General features: G+C 40.7%; 1 protein-coding gene across 5 annotated transcripts in view; it reads right to left on the bottom strand.

Annotated features, from left to right (window-relative positions):
• The window catches only part of IFNGR1 (interferon gamma receptor 1), a 28873-nt gene that overhangs the window by 11766 nt on the left and 2509 nt on the right, over positions 1–14598 (bottom strand). For 4 of the 5 annotated variants that reach the window (XR_011048966.1, XR_011048967.1, XR_011048971.1 and 1 more), the window contains exons 2-6: positions 6119–6233; positions 5533–5705; positions 3894–4054; positions 2514–2691; positions 1302–1417 (exon numbers count right to left, since the gene is read on the bottom strand). Coding sequence is in view for 2 of the 5 variants with exons in the window: in XM_068410322.1 (XP_068266423.1) it covers positions 1302–1417; positions 2514–2691; positions 3894–4054; positions 5533–5705; positions 6119–6233 (743 nt within the window). In the remaining 3 variants the exon portion in view is untranslated. Of the gene's footprint in view, positions 1–1301; positions 1418–2513; positions 2692–3893; positions 4055–5532; positions 5706–6118; positions 6234–7911; positions 8132–14598 lie in introns of those variants that run through there. The other variant, XM_068410339.1, reaches the window with a different exon arrangement.

Raw genomic sequence — 14598 nt, 5'->3', positions numbered from 1 at the left:
TGTCTGACCAGAAGTGCATATTATTTTAGAATGAGATGAATCACCTTGTGCTGCCCAAGTTGATGGACTAGATTTCTGCTTACTACAAAGGGACCTAGCTAGCATCACTGGCTTGGATATCTCCATTTAGTCAGAGCAGTTTCACCTCCTAACATTCTGTTCCAAAGAAAGCAGGCTCCAGGGGAATCTCAGGCATTGAGCTACCCCCTGCACTATGAAGGAGTCACTTTAAAGGGTCTTGAAGATGAAGAACATGGAATCGAAGATCATTGCCTCTTCCCTCTAGAAGTCTTACCAGACTTCCTGCATCTGCTGAGAAGATACACTCTTGATACAATTACCATTTACTACTGCCTCACAGGGCAGTTCTTAAAAGCTGTTTCAACTGCTGTTGATTGTTCAGTTGCTGTGACTAACAATACACCAGGAGGACGTTATAACAATACTTGTCAGATACTCCTCTCTTGCCTGATGTGAAAGCAAGGAGTGCTGCTGCTCTTTAAGGAAACAGAGTGGATGTTCCTACAGACAGCTACAGGGAGCTTTTAAGGTAGAGCAGCTGCTGACCTCTCTTCCCTGTGACTGCTCAGTGTGAGAACACGTTTCCCCTAGTTGTTCTTCCCTCTTCCTACAGCACTATTACTTCCCCCTCCCCTTACTCTGCACATCACTAATAACATTGTAGCACTTAGCAGTATCACCATATTACCATGTAATGAAGGAATCTCAAAGGCGTCCAGTGACAGGACAACAGGAAGTGGGCACAAACTGAAACACATGGAATTTTATCTGAATGTAAGAAAATAGTTTTTTACTGTGAGGGTGGTTAAACACCAGAATAGGTTGCCCGGAGAGCTTGTGGAGTCTCGTTCCTTGGAGGTATTCAAAACCCAACTGGACAAAGTTCTGGGCAACCTGCTCTCATTGACCCTGCTTGACTCAAAACGGTTGGACTAGATGATCTCAAAGTCTCTTCTAACCTCAGTGATTATGTGGTTCTGTGCCTCTGCTACTAGAATGAATACAAACCTGTCTATGTACGCCCACACACTGAGGTTTTTAAGAACTAAGTTCTCAAACTAGACCAACTACTGCTACTTCAGTCAAAAAGAAACTGAAGTCTAGCCCTAAAACAAATACAAGGCATCTGGTTGTAGAGGCTGTCAGAATATTAGACTGGTATAAATCCTAAACATCTATGAGACCATGGTAAAAAAAATGAGACAGGCATAAAGATGTACTTATAAAAGTTACCTAGTTGGGTATTAAAAATCTGACACAGATAAGTAGTCTGAACTTACCAAAGACTTAGGCAGCTTTATGTTCTTCTTCCTTAGTTTCTTGCAGCCACACCACACTGGCAACATTAGACTCAGGATCAGAAGAACAACACACAGAATGATGATATATTGTGTACCTAAGAAGTTAAAGCAAAATCTGTTAGGAAGTTTGGAAAAATAAAGCATTGCTGTTTTACTTAGAATTCATTTAGAATAACTTCAGAAACTGTAAGAGCTCAGAATGTTTAGCTGTAATGCATGAATTTGTCAACTTACCACCTTTCTTCACTCAAGAAAACTTAATTTATAAAGCATTATATCAAGTAAATAAAAACTAGCATGACAGAAGATTTTCAATTTATATAAACACAATCATGTTTTTATAGAGGTAAAGGAATTTTATAAATAATTTTTTGTTCCTTAGAGATGACAGGGATGAACAGATTTGATATTTTCCATGTGATAGCATATTAACTGACATAATAATTACACATAGTCTATGTACAATAAAATTAAAATGTGAAATCTTCCAAAACATAGAATTGTTAACTATTACCAGCAAGATTCCACTAGTCTGACTCTCCTTAATGTCCTTCCTCTCAATCATACTGCTGGCTCTTGTGCATAAAAGAAGAACACAACTGCTTCTATCAATTTTATCTCTTTTCTCTAGTGAAGTTTTGGGCCATAATAAAGTAACATTAAAAAGTTTGTAAGAGGTTATCAGAGATACAAAGCTGGGTCACTAATTGCCTTTGTTCTCTTCAATTAAGATGATGATGTCAATACCTCAGTTTTATGAACACAAGTTTATAGCTGCTTCAAACTCCAGAAAGTCTATATACATGTTCCTCAGTGATGAGACTGAGCAAAAAGCCATTTGTTAAGAGAGAGACAGCGCTTCTGAAAACCATGTAACTCGGTGAATGATCAATTTGTCATTTGTTAACTACACCAATGATCAGGTGCAATGGAAACAGGTTTTGTAATACCAATGAAGCAGGAAAAGCACCCAAAACCAGTCATGGTTACTTGAAAATAATACATGATCTTTAAAGGTCTTCAGAACCAGTAAAGCGCATTTGGAAAAGAATGATGATGCTTTCCCTTTTTTCATGTTCTGCCATAGGCATCCAAGTCATCCGATGGCTATATTAGAGTTTGAATAGTTATCTAGAACAGATCTCTGGTAAGACTCAGTATGTTCTTACTAAAGTTTTAGAATCCTCTTACTCAGTGTCTGCTTGAGAGGCACATGAATGCAGCTTTCTTCTGATGGGGCACCAACCATCAGTTCGCCATATAAACTTCCCTTTGCTGAAACACAGTAAGTGGAACCTTCAGCAGGAACTGGGATGTTTAAACTACATTTATATATCGTACAGTTGTCTTCAGGGAACTCTTCTTTACTCTGCAAAAAATGAAAGTCAGATTATATAACTTGTCTCAGTACGACAATATAAAATGTTACAGTACCTTCCAACACTTCAAAAAATGTTGAAACACTATTAGTTGCGGCTCCTACATCACCTATATGCCTTGAAAAAGCTGTGTGAACTTTGGCTATCAGCTTATGAACTACCTTAAGATGTTATATTTCATCAGACCACAGTGCTTTTAGCTAAAATTTGTGCTGTTCATAGTCTAGATTCGCATTCCTAATTCACTTATAAAACTTGTACCTGGATGCATATGAAAAGGTTAACTCTAAACAAACACATCTACTATTATTTTCCTCAAGTTCACCCTCCATGATTGCTAAATAAAGTTGTACCAATATCTTGAAAGGTAATCTTAAATTAAGATGTTGATGTGTTGGAGCGAGTCCAGAGGAGGGCGACCAAGCTGGTGAAGGGTCTGGAGGGTCTGATCTATGAGGAACGGCTGAGGGAGCTGGGGTTGTTTAGCCTGGAGAAGAGGAGGCTCAGAGGTGACCTTATTGCAGTCTACAACTACCTGAAGGGAGGTTGTAGTGGAGTGGGAGTCGGCCTCTTCTCCCAGGCAACTAGCGATAGGACAAGAGGACATAGCCTCAGGCTTCGCCAGGGGAGGTTCAGGTTGGACATTAGGAAGAATTTCTTTACAGAAAGGGTTATTAGACATTGGAATGGGCTGCCCAGGGAGGTGGTGGAGTCACCATCTCTGGATGTGTTTAAAAAAAGATTGGACATGGCACTCAGTGCCATGGTCTAGTTGACATGGTGGTGTCAGGGCAATGGTTGGACTCGATGATCCCAGAGGTCTCTTCCAACCTGATTGATTCTGTGATTCTGTGTAAATGAAAGGTCTATCTAGACAAGTGAAAGGGGCACAAGTAAAGTTACTCATGTTTTAGCATGTACACAGAAACAATAGCATGGGATCAAGTAACTGTCTTGTGTACAGCTAATGCAATAATCTCATTTTTGTTACAAGACATCCATTTGGACAACTAAAATCCAGACCTTCCAGTCACATATCTCACTGTGACATGCTTGACATTTTAGGGCTTCAGCAGTCCTAGTTACGTCCAACTGTTTTCTTGGTATCTGTGTGTCATAGGAGTGAACCCCTTGTTTATGTGTTTAAGGTAAACAAGTATTTTCAATTTGAAGTTTTCATTTTGTAACTTACCTGATTTTTCTTATCCCAAAAAGTCACCAAATATGTGAGCTCTGAATAAATGTCTCTGAGCCAAGGAAGACCCTCCACAGATGGGAATGCAGGATGGTAAATATCAATCACGATCTTATCACCATGCCTTGAGACATTCAGTTTTGGTGGTCCTATTTTTCCTGCAACACATTGCACCTTTGCTGTTAGGCCAAAGCTTTTAACATAAAATATACTATTTATAGTTAGCTTTCCAAAATTCATCAGAGATTTGAGAAGAACTACATGTTTTTTTCAATGCTGTTAATATCGCACAGCTGTGACACTTAGAAGTAACAGAGGCATCTGGATACATTCATGAACCTGCTTCTAAAATGGAAACAGAGATTGTCTGTGCAGAGTTTCAGTAAAGCAATCCAACTTTTCTATACACATAAGGCTATAAAAATTCAGCTCACTGACAACAGAAACAAAGCAATTAAATATCTATATGTGAACAAGAACAGAACACAAAATACTGCTGACTAGATCCCACCATAAATAACATTCAGCTAAAACCAATACTGTACAAGGCTATCTGAAAATCTAAACAAATCTCATCTTGAGCAACAGTACTTAGGAAGCCTGATGGCAATGGCCTAAGTCAGTTTTTGGTGTCTAATGATCTGACTGAACATATGAGTTTCTTGTTCAATGGGAAAAAGATTTTGTCTCTCTCCTCCACACATGGCTGCCAATTTTTGGCAAACTGTCAAACTCTGCATTATTACCATGATTTCTGTCCCTTTGTCAAACACAAGAAACCAGCCCTGATTCCAAGTCATGGGATTACTGGGTGGGGAAGGAATCATAGCAGAAATCAAAGAGGGACTCCACTTCTTCAGCTCCAGGAACGCAGAAATCCAGCTCTATCTAAAGCATAGGCCAAGTCAGGGAGAATCTCAAGGGCAATGTCCTGCCTGAAAGCTACGTGTTGAGAATGGAGCGAGTACGAGAGGAAGTCTCTCAGTCTTTCCTCGCTCTGTTGTGCCTGCTTTGCACTGCCCATGCAATGCTGGGGCCTGCCCTGCTGTTTTGGACAGGGTGGCCTGGAGTCTAGACACACAATTTACTTTTATAATACTGATGTGAAAAACTGTAATTTCTCCCAAAGCAGCCTAAAGCATTTACATGAAGAATGAGTAACTGTTAGTTATCCAGCTACAGTGGACTCTCATACCTTCTAGATAGTACCTAGACACCCAAAGCTGTCACTACATGTGATTATAGAGTCAAGCAAGGCATCACCAACCACCTCGATACTACTTCAATGATGCCTAAAGGTCCACAGCTTCCAGTGGCAGTTTCTTACCCTAAACTGGTGTCTGGGACACCAGGCAAGAATATGGGAAGGATGCACAGAGTGCACAGTCAGCATCACTTTTGTGCCTTTAGAAGTTTTGAAGAAAATATTCAGATACCACAGTGACAGGGCTAACAAGTCCCTACAGAAGCAGAACTACAGAAGTTCCTACTGAACAACCATCATGCTTCATTTCATCCTGGACTCCTGACTGTACGATATTCTCAAATGAGACACAATAATACAGCAAAAAGGATAATTCCTAACTTCTTAAATTTTGGGAAAAAACTACAAGGTTTAGTTTATGATGGAACTTACCATGCTTCTGCAAAATAAACTCATTTGTCTCAACATACTCAGACTGTTGTGACCCAACAACAGCTTTAACTCGAAGCCAGTGAGAGGCAAAAGCATCATTTATTTCCCTTGAGAGATCACAAAAATGCACAGAAACGTTCACACAAGTTGAGACGATCTTATAGTAACCTAAACTGTAAAACAGATCAAGTAATAGTTAATACAATTTCAATTGCACAATATTGTACAATACACTGCCTGTGACAAAACATCTGTGAAGGTGATTGAGCACTGGCACAGGCTGCCCAGGGAGGTTGTGAAGTCTCCATCCCTGAAGATATTCAAAAGCCATCTGGACATAGTCCTAGGCAACTGGCTCTAGGTGGCCCTGCCTGAGCAAGGAGGTTGGAGCAAATGACCTCCAGAGGTCCCTGCCAACCTCAACCATCCTGTTATCTGACGAATTTCACTTTAATTTACACTTAGGCAACATTCACCCTACATGACTTTACCACATAGAAACAAAAGAATTTGTCATGGACTGATTGCTTTTATATGCTACTAGAGAATATCTGGTACAGGAAATTACAAAAGAATAAGAACTTACTTGTAAGGTTTGATTTCCACAGTAAAATGAGGAGTTTCAGACATAAGCGGGTACTGCCAATGCAAGATAGTTTTGAAATTTTCAGATGTTACTACAGCCTGCGTTGGTGAAGGCACTAGAAAAAATAGAACAATTGCACTTTGATAAACAGTCCTAGTCAAACATAAGAACAGCCAAATATATTTCTAAATTATTTGGAAAAGGCAACACACTAGAAATGACTGGAAAAATTAGACATAGAAGTGGCAAATACTTCCCCCCAAATGGACTACTTTGTCACCAGCACAAACACATATGAGCTCTGCAAGCTGATTTATTATCCTTCTCTCCTACAGAGACAGCTTTCTTCCTGTTTGCAACCCAGAACCTCAGATAACCCATGCCCATTGAAAGCAAGCCCATCAGACAGCCCTTATCAGGTTCATAAGCTGTGATGATTCTACCCCTCCGCTGGTATTACACAGATATATCAGCAAGACAGATAGTATGAATTTACTAAAGTTAGAGGAGATTAGCCCAGCTCCTATAGATTTCTCTTGCCATTCAGAACCTGAATCGGGGGGGTGGGCAGTGGGGAGATAGGATATCAAAGCTGCAGCATCAGGGTCTGTGCTCCAAGGGAGTCCTACTGAATCCTACTGTCTCCTACCTCAGCCTTGCCAAAAGACAACAGGCCTGCTGGGAAAGCCTGGATTCAATGTGAATTTCTGACAATGCCATTTTTACCACTCCAGCAGTATTTTTGGAAGGCTGTGATGACAACAATAAGCTACTAACATTTGTAAGGAATTTGAACACCAAGGCTGTAATGTAGTTCCATACACAGGAAAGCATTTTAAGTACATTTAGTAAACAACATCAAAGGTAACGTAGTAAGCGATACAAAAATAGAAAGCAGCATTGATAGTTTCCTTGGACAGCAATCTTCTGTTGTAAGCACCAAGAGCAACAGGGATATCGGGGGAGCAGCTTCAGGGGAAGGCAAATTACATGGCCCTGTAACTATTGAAGGCTGTTGCACGGCATTCAGAAGGAGAAAAAAAAATGAAGGTCACTCAATTGATTTTTAATTGTTACTTCTTAGCTTCTCAACGTCTGGTTTGGTAGCCTTAATACTCTCTTAGTACAGCTTTTGTGAAATGTCGACAGGTAACTCATATTTGACCTGTTCTAGACTGCTGCTTGCTTGCAAACCAAGTGCTCCAGCTTCACTCTGTGATATATTGAGGGAAAGCAAACAATTTTCACATCTTGAGAACAAGACCACAAATATAACACTCTACAGAAAGTAACACACAGAGGTTGAGATATGCTATTAACCACGAAGATTTGATACACGTAACATACCTCACTCTGCAAATGATGCTGTGGTTTAGTTATGTTTTAATATGTACAAAAGTGGTATTTCAGTTATCGGAAAAAAGGAACACAATCATCAAATTCTCAACCACAAGAAAAAAACGGTGACAAGTTGACAGAAGAGGTGTCAACGCACACAAATGTTACTTCAAGTATTTAGTTTCAAGGCACAGTGTAGTAAGTCTAACAAAATTTTACCTTTGTGTACTATTATAGAAATAAAACTACACTTAACAGAAGAGTGGAAAACAAAATCCCAGAACATATTTGAACTGCCAGTAGAAGCTACATGGCTTTTAGTTATGCAATTACATACCACTTTGCTTTCTCCTCCCTCATTCTTCCTCCCATCTCCACATTTTTTATTTTGTACATAGACAGAGTGGCTACCCTGGATTTCAAGAGAGCAAACTTCAAGCTACTCAGGGACCTACTTGGCAGTGTCCCCTGGGAATCTGCTTTTGAGGACTTAGGGGTCCACGAGCGCTGGTCAGTTTTTAAGAACCACCTTTTCGAAGCACATGAGCAGGCAATCCCATGGTGTCATAATCAAGCAACCTGGGCGGAAGACCAGCTTGGCTCAACAGGGAACTCCTCTTGGAACTCAGGCAGAAGAAGAAATTGTATGATCTCTGGAAGCACGGTCAGGCTTTGCAGGAAGCTGTGGTTCGCATATGCAGGGAGCAGACACAAAAGGCCAAAGGTGAACGGGAGTTGAAACTGGCCAGTGCTGTGTCAGACAACAAGAAAGGCTTTTTAAAGTGTGTTAATAGCAAGAGGAGGTCTAAGGAAAACATTGGACTGATCCTTGTTGAAGATGGTCATCTAACTAATAGGGAGGAATTAAAAATAGAACCATTCAGTGGGTTTCTTTGCTTCAGTCTTTGATAATACTGATAGACCTTAGGCTGCCTGGTCCTCTGAGTCAGAGGACCCCGAGTGCAGGAACAGTGATTTCCCATTTGTGGACACTGAAATTGGAAGGGATCAGTCATATCAGCTGAATGTTCATAAGTCCATGGGGTCTGATGGGATTCACCCGAGTACCGAAGGAGCTAGCAGATGTTATAGCAGGACTCCTCTGATCATGCTGGGAGTCTGAGGAGGTCCCTGTAGACTGGAAGCTAGCCAGTGTTACTCCAATTTACAAGAAGGGCATGAGGGAAGACCCAGGATACTACAGACCTCTTAGTCTTACCTCAGTACCTGGAAAAATTATGGAGAAGATCACACTGGGTGCTACTGCAAGACATTTAAAGAACACTACAATCATCAGACATGGTCAATATGGGTTCACAAAGGGAAAGTCCTGTTTAACTAATATCTTTCTACGATAAGGTCACTCGCCTAGTAGATGAAGGGAAGGCAGTGGATGTAGTTTTTCTGGATTTTAGTAGGGCTTTTGACACTGTCGTTCACAGCATTCTTCTGGACAAGTGGTCCAACTGTGAGATGAGGAGGTACCTGGTGTGCTGGATGAAGAACTAGCTGAAGGGCAGGGCTTAAAGGGTTGTAGTGAATGGGGCAACCAGTCACTAGTGGTGTTCCTCAGGGCTCAATTCCAGGGGCCGCTCAATATTTTTACCAATGATCTGGATGCAGGAGTTGAATGCACCATTAGCAAGTTTGCTGACTATATTAAACTGAAAGGTGCTGTTGAATCTCTCAAGGGACGAGAGGCCTTGCAGAGGGATCTAGATAAATTGGAGCATTGGACAATCATCAATGGCATGAAATTTAACAAGAAGAAATGCCAGATTCTGCACATGGCATGGAGTAACACTGAACACAAGTATAAACTGGGAGAAAAATAGCATGGAAATGTAATACTAGGAAGTACTTGTGAATGCTGAGCAAGCAATTAGAACTAAAAAGAACTTACCAAGTCACTCCTCCACAGCTCCGTGAAAGACTACTCAACCTAATCCTCTCCTCTTCCATCCAGAGATGATTTTTAACATGCTCCAGCTCTAAGACTACAAAGGAACTGTCAGAAAACAAAGCTTTCCTCATGAAAACACAACTTTCTTCACGAACTGTATCACCGTATAAACCACCTACCAGCCACTAGGAATGTCACCACTAACATGTCAAGATCCCTAATGGCACTACAAGTTGGCCTTCACCACTTACAGGAATGAGTTTACACATACCACCAGCTCATCCTTTTCATCCTCACTTTTAACAACTTTGCTTTCGGTGATGAAGTTCATCAAGCACTATCTCCCTCTCTGATCTTTCACTCCATATCCCCAAGACAGACATAAAGGACCGCTTTCAGCATAAGCTGAGAAGCTAAAAAGTCGTAACTCTACTTACAAACAAAAGCCAGTAAAGAAATAGCTTTGTAGCACATCTCCTCTCACCTCATTAACCTCTCCATGTTTCACAGGCCAAGAATTACCTCCCCCTGTTTTTCTAATATACAATACCTTATTACTCCTTTTACCACTTCCCTTATTCTCTACAGGTACTAGCCATATTGTCTCTCAGTTGGTCTGATGGATACGTAGTAAAGTCAAAAGTAAATTTTTCTCAGCTTGTATTTATTTGTGAGGTTTGCTGGTCCTACTTTAAAGCCAAAGAAAGCCCAAAAGCTCATCTCCTTTCCCTAATTACAATGGTTCTTTTAATGCAAAACTATCTCTACCTGCAAACCCTGCCTAACCAATCTGACTCACCAAGGACCTTACTGCTCAGGTCATTTAGCAGTAACACACAGAAACCTAGTGCAAGTCACAGCTGCTTAAGTTGCAGAAGTGAGTGCTCAGCACTGCAACAGTTCAGACCAAAGGACCTCAAAGCAGGCACGGAAAATGGATCAGCTTGTGATCACTCATGGAAATTCTACTTTTAATGCCTTGGCCAGACAGTTCTAGTCCCTTTCTTCGGGTCTGTTATCCCCTCTGCCTGCCCCCCCGCAAATGGCTTTCGTAGTCCAGCTCTCAGCCCCTTTACTCAGGCTGTTTATCTGGCTTTTAATGATTTCTCCTCTGGCCAGTTCCCCATCTTGTGCCAGTGCAGAGACAGAGCCTGGGGATATCCCAGCCTCATTTCACTGCAGCATCAAGACTACAGACCATAGAGAACACTGCAGATTTTTGGAGTGCTAATGTTTAATCTTTATATATGTCATTTCTGCATTCTGCCAGTTAAAATGCCAAAATACATTTGTACTTATAATACTCTTCTACTTAACCCATAATGAAGCTTTATTTTTTTAAACATGTTACACACTGTTCTATGTTGTTCAGCAAGCACAGCTGGAGGAAGGTGACAGTGGCTAGTGCCACAACAGTAATCTTTAAACATAAAACTACTTCTAATTTATAATAAACATAAATGCAGCAACACTCAAGGTACAAATTCAAACAGTGAGAAACTGTGGAAAAAGTGATAAGAAAATTGATCAGTAAATCATGTCATGATGTGTGATACAAGACAGTAAGTTCTAGTTTGCTTCCAGTTCAAATGCAGTGGTTTTCATCCGCATTTAGCCCCGTTCACCTTGTCCTGTAAGACAGCAATACTGCCTGACAGAAGGGCAACAGACACATCAGCAAGAACATTTTTTCACAGAGATACAGAAATTGAATTGGGTATGTGCACTGTCGAACAACATAAGAGGAACTTCAGACAGCAACTCTATGTCCAGAGAGCAAAGGCATAACAGGCAAAGGTAGGCCAGTCAGGTTTACTTTTTTTTTTATTTTATTTTTATTTTTTTTTAAGATTACTAAAAGAAAACTAAGCATGCCTGGATTTTAAGGATGAAGAACTGGAATGTTGGAAGGCAAAGGCAGGACTAAAGCGGAGGTAAAAGCAAGCACAAGCATGATCACAGGGTGACCTAGAAGTTGAGCATTTAATAGAGAACAGACATGGGAATGCAACCACACAGTTATCTCAGCAAACTCACACCTGCATCAGTTTATAAACAACATTAGTAACTCAGAGAGAAATATTTATTTGTTCATATACTAACAGTCCAGACTAACTACTGCTGCTATATTGGTGGCAAAGACCTCAGCAGGCGTGACTACTGTGGTGTGTGTATATCTATAATCAAGTATCTTCTTAATGTGCAATTATCTTAACTAATTAAGTTTTGGAGACATTCACATGTTCAGCTAACTCGCATAGCGGACAGGAAGGAAATACATGTGGGAGGAAATTAAAAACCAAATGCCACGGAAAGACTTTTCTTTTACTGCAAATATCTGCTGCTTGGTTTCAGGCTGCTAAGAAATAAGGGTTTGTTTTGTTTTGTTTTTTTTTCCCTCAAAGTAACAGGAACAAGTGTATCTAACTGCATCTTCTAAAACTAAGATAACTTACAGAACTAATCCACTAGTTGTACACAATATATGATATAGTTCTGCTTCAAAAACATCAATCAAACCAGAAAACACTTGCTTGTATCTGCAAGTCTAGCTTGTCTTGTTTTGTACATTCACTTCCCCAAGCCAAAAACACCACACTGCACATCTTTCACAAACCTCAGCAGGGTCAGACACATGCAAATCAAGAAAGATTTCTATACTTGCTTGAAACTAGACTATCTTGTTCATTATATAAAGGTTTCTGAACAATACTACCTATGTGTAGTACTTGTGAAACACAAGTTTGAAACAGCCATATATTCAATAAAACCTATTTTTAAAGCACATAGAGAAGGACTTATTTTTTTATATATGCAGATGTCCCACCCGTTCACTGAGCCTCAGCAACGCATCGCCCAACGGCAAAAATTAATGAACTGGAGGAGGGGACATTTCAGAGACGTAAAATGAGAGAGCTGTTAAACTGATGTTTATGTCTTGTGCAACACCAAAGTTCCTTCCCTCATTCTGGCAGAGGCCACGAGGCATTACTGTATACACAGAGGCACGACTGTTCACGGAAGTGGGAGTTTAACTGAAGTGCAATAATGCACATAACAGAGCAGGGCCTGATGAGCCCACAGTGCAGACTCTACGGTACAGCCACCTGAGACAACAGCGACTTAAAGAACTGCAGAGATCATTCAAGTTGCATGTGTCTATTAAAAATCCTTTAGGCACTGAAATACAGATTGAGTGCACAAATCAAAAGCTTAAAAAGAGAAACTGTGGAAAAAACAAGTAAAATCTTTTGAAAGTCTGCTCCTTTTTTGGATTTCCATGAAAACAAACAAATCCTTATAATCCCCAAGCAATATGTCATAGGAAAACAGTTTTAATCCACTTCAATAGGCCAAGAGGGACAATAGTTTGAACTTTGCTGTGGATTCACACCAAGTGGGTAACTCATCATTTAGCCTGTTAAAAGACACCCAGATACAATGCGAACAAATCCGTCCCTTCTGGGCCCCTGACTGCAAAAACGGTGTGCCTTCCTTACGCCAGCCCTGTGCTCTGAGCTCGTATAGTCACTTTACGTGCACCCAGAAAGGATAGCAGCTCTGGTGACATCACCAATGTAAAAAAGTGATTCCTCTTAGCTTTCACCACCACTTAAGGAGAAGACAAGGGGAAAAAGATCAGATTAATATGCACCACCCGAGAATACTTCTACAGGACCCTGCAGCAATACACAATGAAAAAAAAAAAAAAAAAAATAAAGGTGGCAAAAAGGCAGCATACACCCTGGAAAATGAATTTAGAGAGTAGCAAGTCTGTGCTAAGGGTGAAAAATAGCACATAAAAAGAATTTAAGTCTGTTTCTGAAACCTTCATTTTCTTCTAGAATGGACCTCTTTAATCATTTAGAACCTCACTTCAATCTGTTCTGAATCAAACAAAAGTGGCCTGTATTAAAGCAGAGTACAGTCATCTGGGGGCTAGAAGCGAGCTAGGAGCACTGCCCAGAACTGCAGGACAGAATTTCAGCAGGAAGAGGTGGGCACCCAGCACAGGCTGCAAGAGCACCAAGCACGTGCCATGGGGAGAAATGGGAAATGGCTGTCACAGAGGGGCCCTGACCACTGCCACCTTCCCCTTCAGGGCAGCACACCTGGGTTAGCGTGCCTCCACCTCTGCTGTGCACTTCTAGCAGGCCAGGTGCTAAAGATAAATAGCCCAGTTCCTGCTCTCGTCAGGCTGCTGGAGGGGAGACAGTAGGCCGGCTCTGGTGGGGAGCTTGACAGACTGGCAAACACCAAGCAGCAAGGTGCTGAAGAATTTTGTTCCTGCTCCCTGCCTGGCCGCCTTCTAAGCGGCAGCAGCCACACAGCGCATGTGGAGAGGTTTGAATGTGCTTGCCTTCACCCGCTTTCATTTATCCCTCCAAAAGAAACCCAGCACGTACACTTCTCTCGTAATGCTGCTCCTATGCCTTGATGGTAATTCCTTAACAAAGTTATTAAAAACAAGCTTAAATTAGTGCACGTAACAGCAATTCTATGCAGAAGGTTCCATCAGAAGTTCTCAAAAGATCTTAAATACAAAAAGGAAACCACATTCCATTTCAAATGAAGGGAGTATGAAGACTAGGCGTAAAATTTAAAGCTATTAATTTTTTAAATATTCAGTGAAATGAACTTAAAAGAATTGGGAGTAAACACTATGCACAGTACTTAGTGCATTTTCACAGTTTCTATTTACAACACGTTTTTATTTCCTCAGGGCTCAGAGGTTTCACACCGTTCTGCAGAGCTTTTATAATGTTGCTTATGATAAAAATCTCCACAAGGTGGTATGCTGTACTGAGAGGAGAGGCAGACCTAGATCACCACCTTAAAAAAAACACAGTAAGTTGTACAAGATGGACATTTTAAAAACTGTTGTAACAGCAGAAGCTAAAGATTTATGTGTTTTATGACTATTCTTTTTATTATAGCTGGGAAGTCATTATAATAGATGGTATCTAAATACAGCACTTTCTGTCATCTCACTTGTTTTTGTTTGCAGCTGGACAGAAGAACTGCTACGACTGCTGATAACCTGAACCATAAAAGAACAAATCAAGACCACCAAGATCACCACACACAAGAGGAAGTCAGCTGCAAAAATGAAGTACACACATCGCCTTGGAAATCTAGCTTTCAAGGTGCAAGAAGCACCTGAATTGCTACCACAGTCTCCAAATCTTCTACTACTACTAGTATAATCTTGACAAGGGACCTCCTCTTCCAGGATACT

Source organism: Nyctibius grandis, chromosome 1 (assembly GCF_013368605.1).
Source record: "Nyctibius grandis isolate bNycGra1 chromosome 1, bNycGra1.pri, whole genome shotgun sequence".
Classification (NCBI taxonomy): domain Eukaryota; kingdom Metazoa; phylum Chordata; class Aves; order Nyctibiiformes; family Nyctibiidae; genus Nyctibius; species Nyctibius grandis.
Note: the sequence above shows the minus strand (reverse complement) of the source record. Positions and strands in the feature narration are given on the sequence as shown.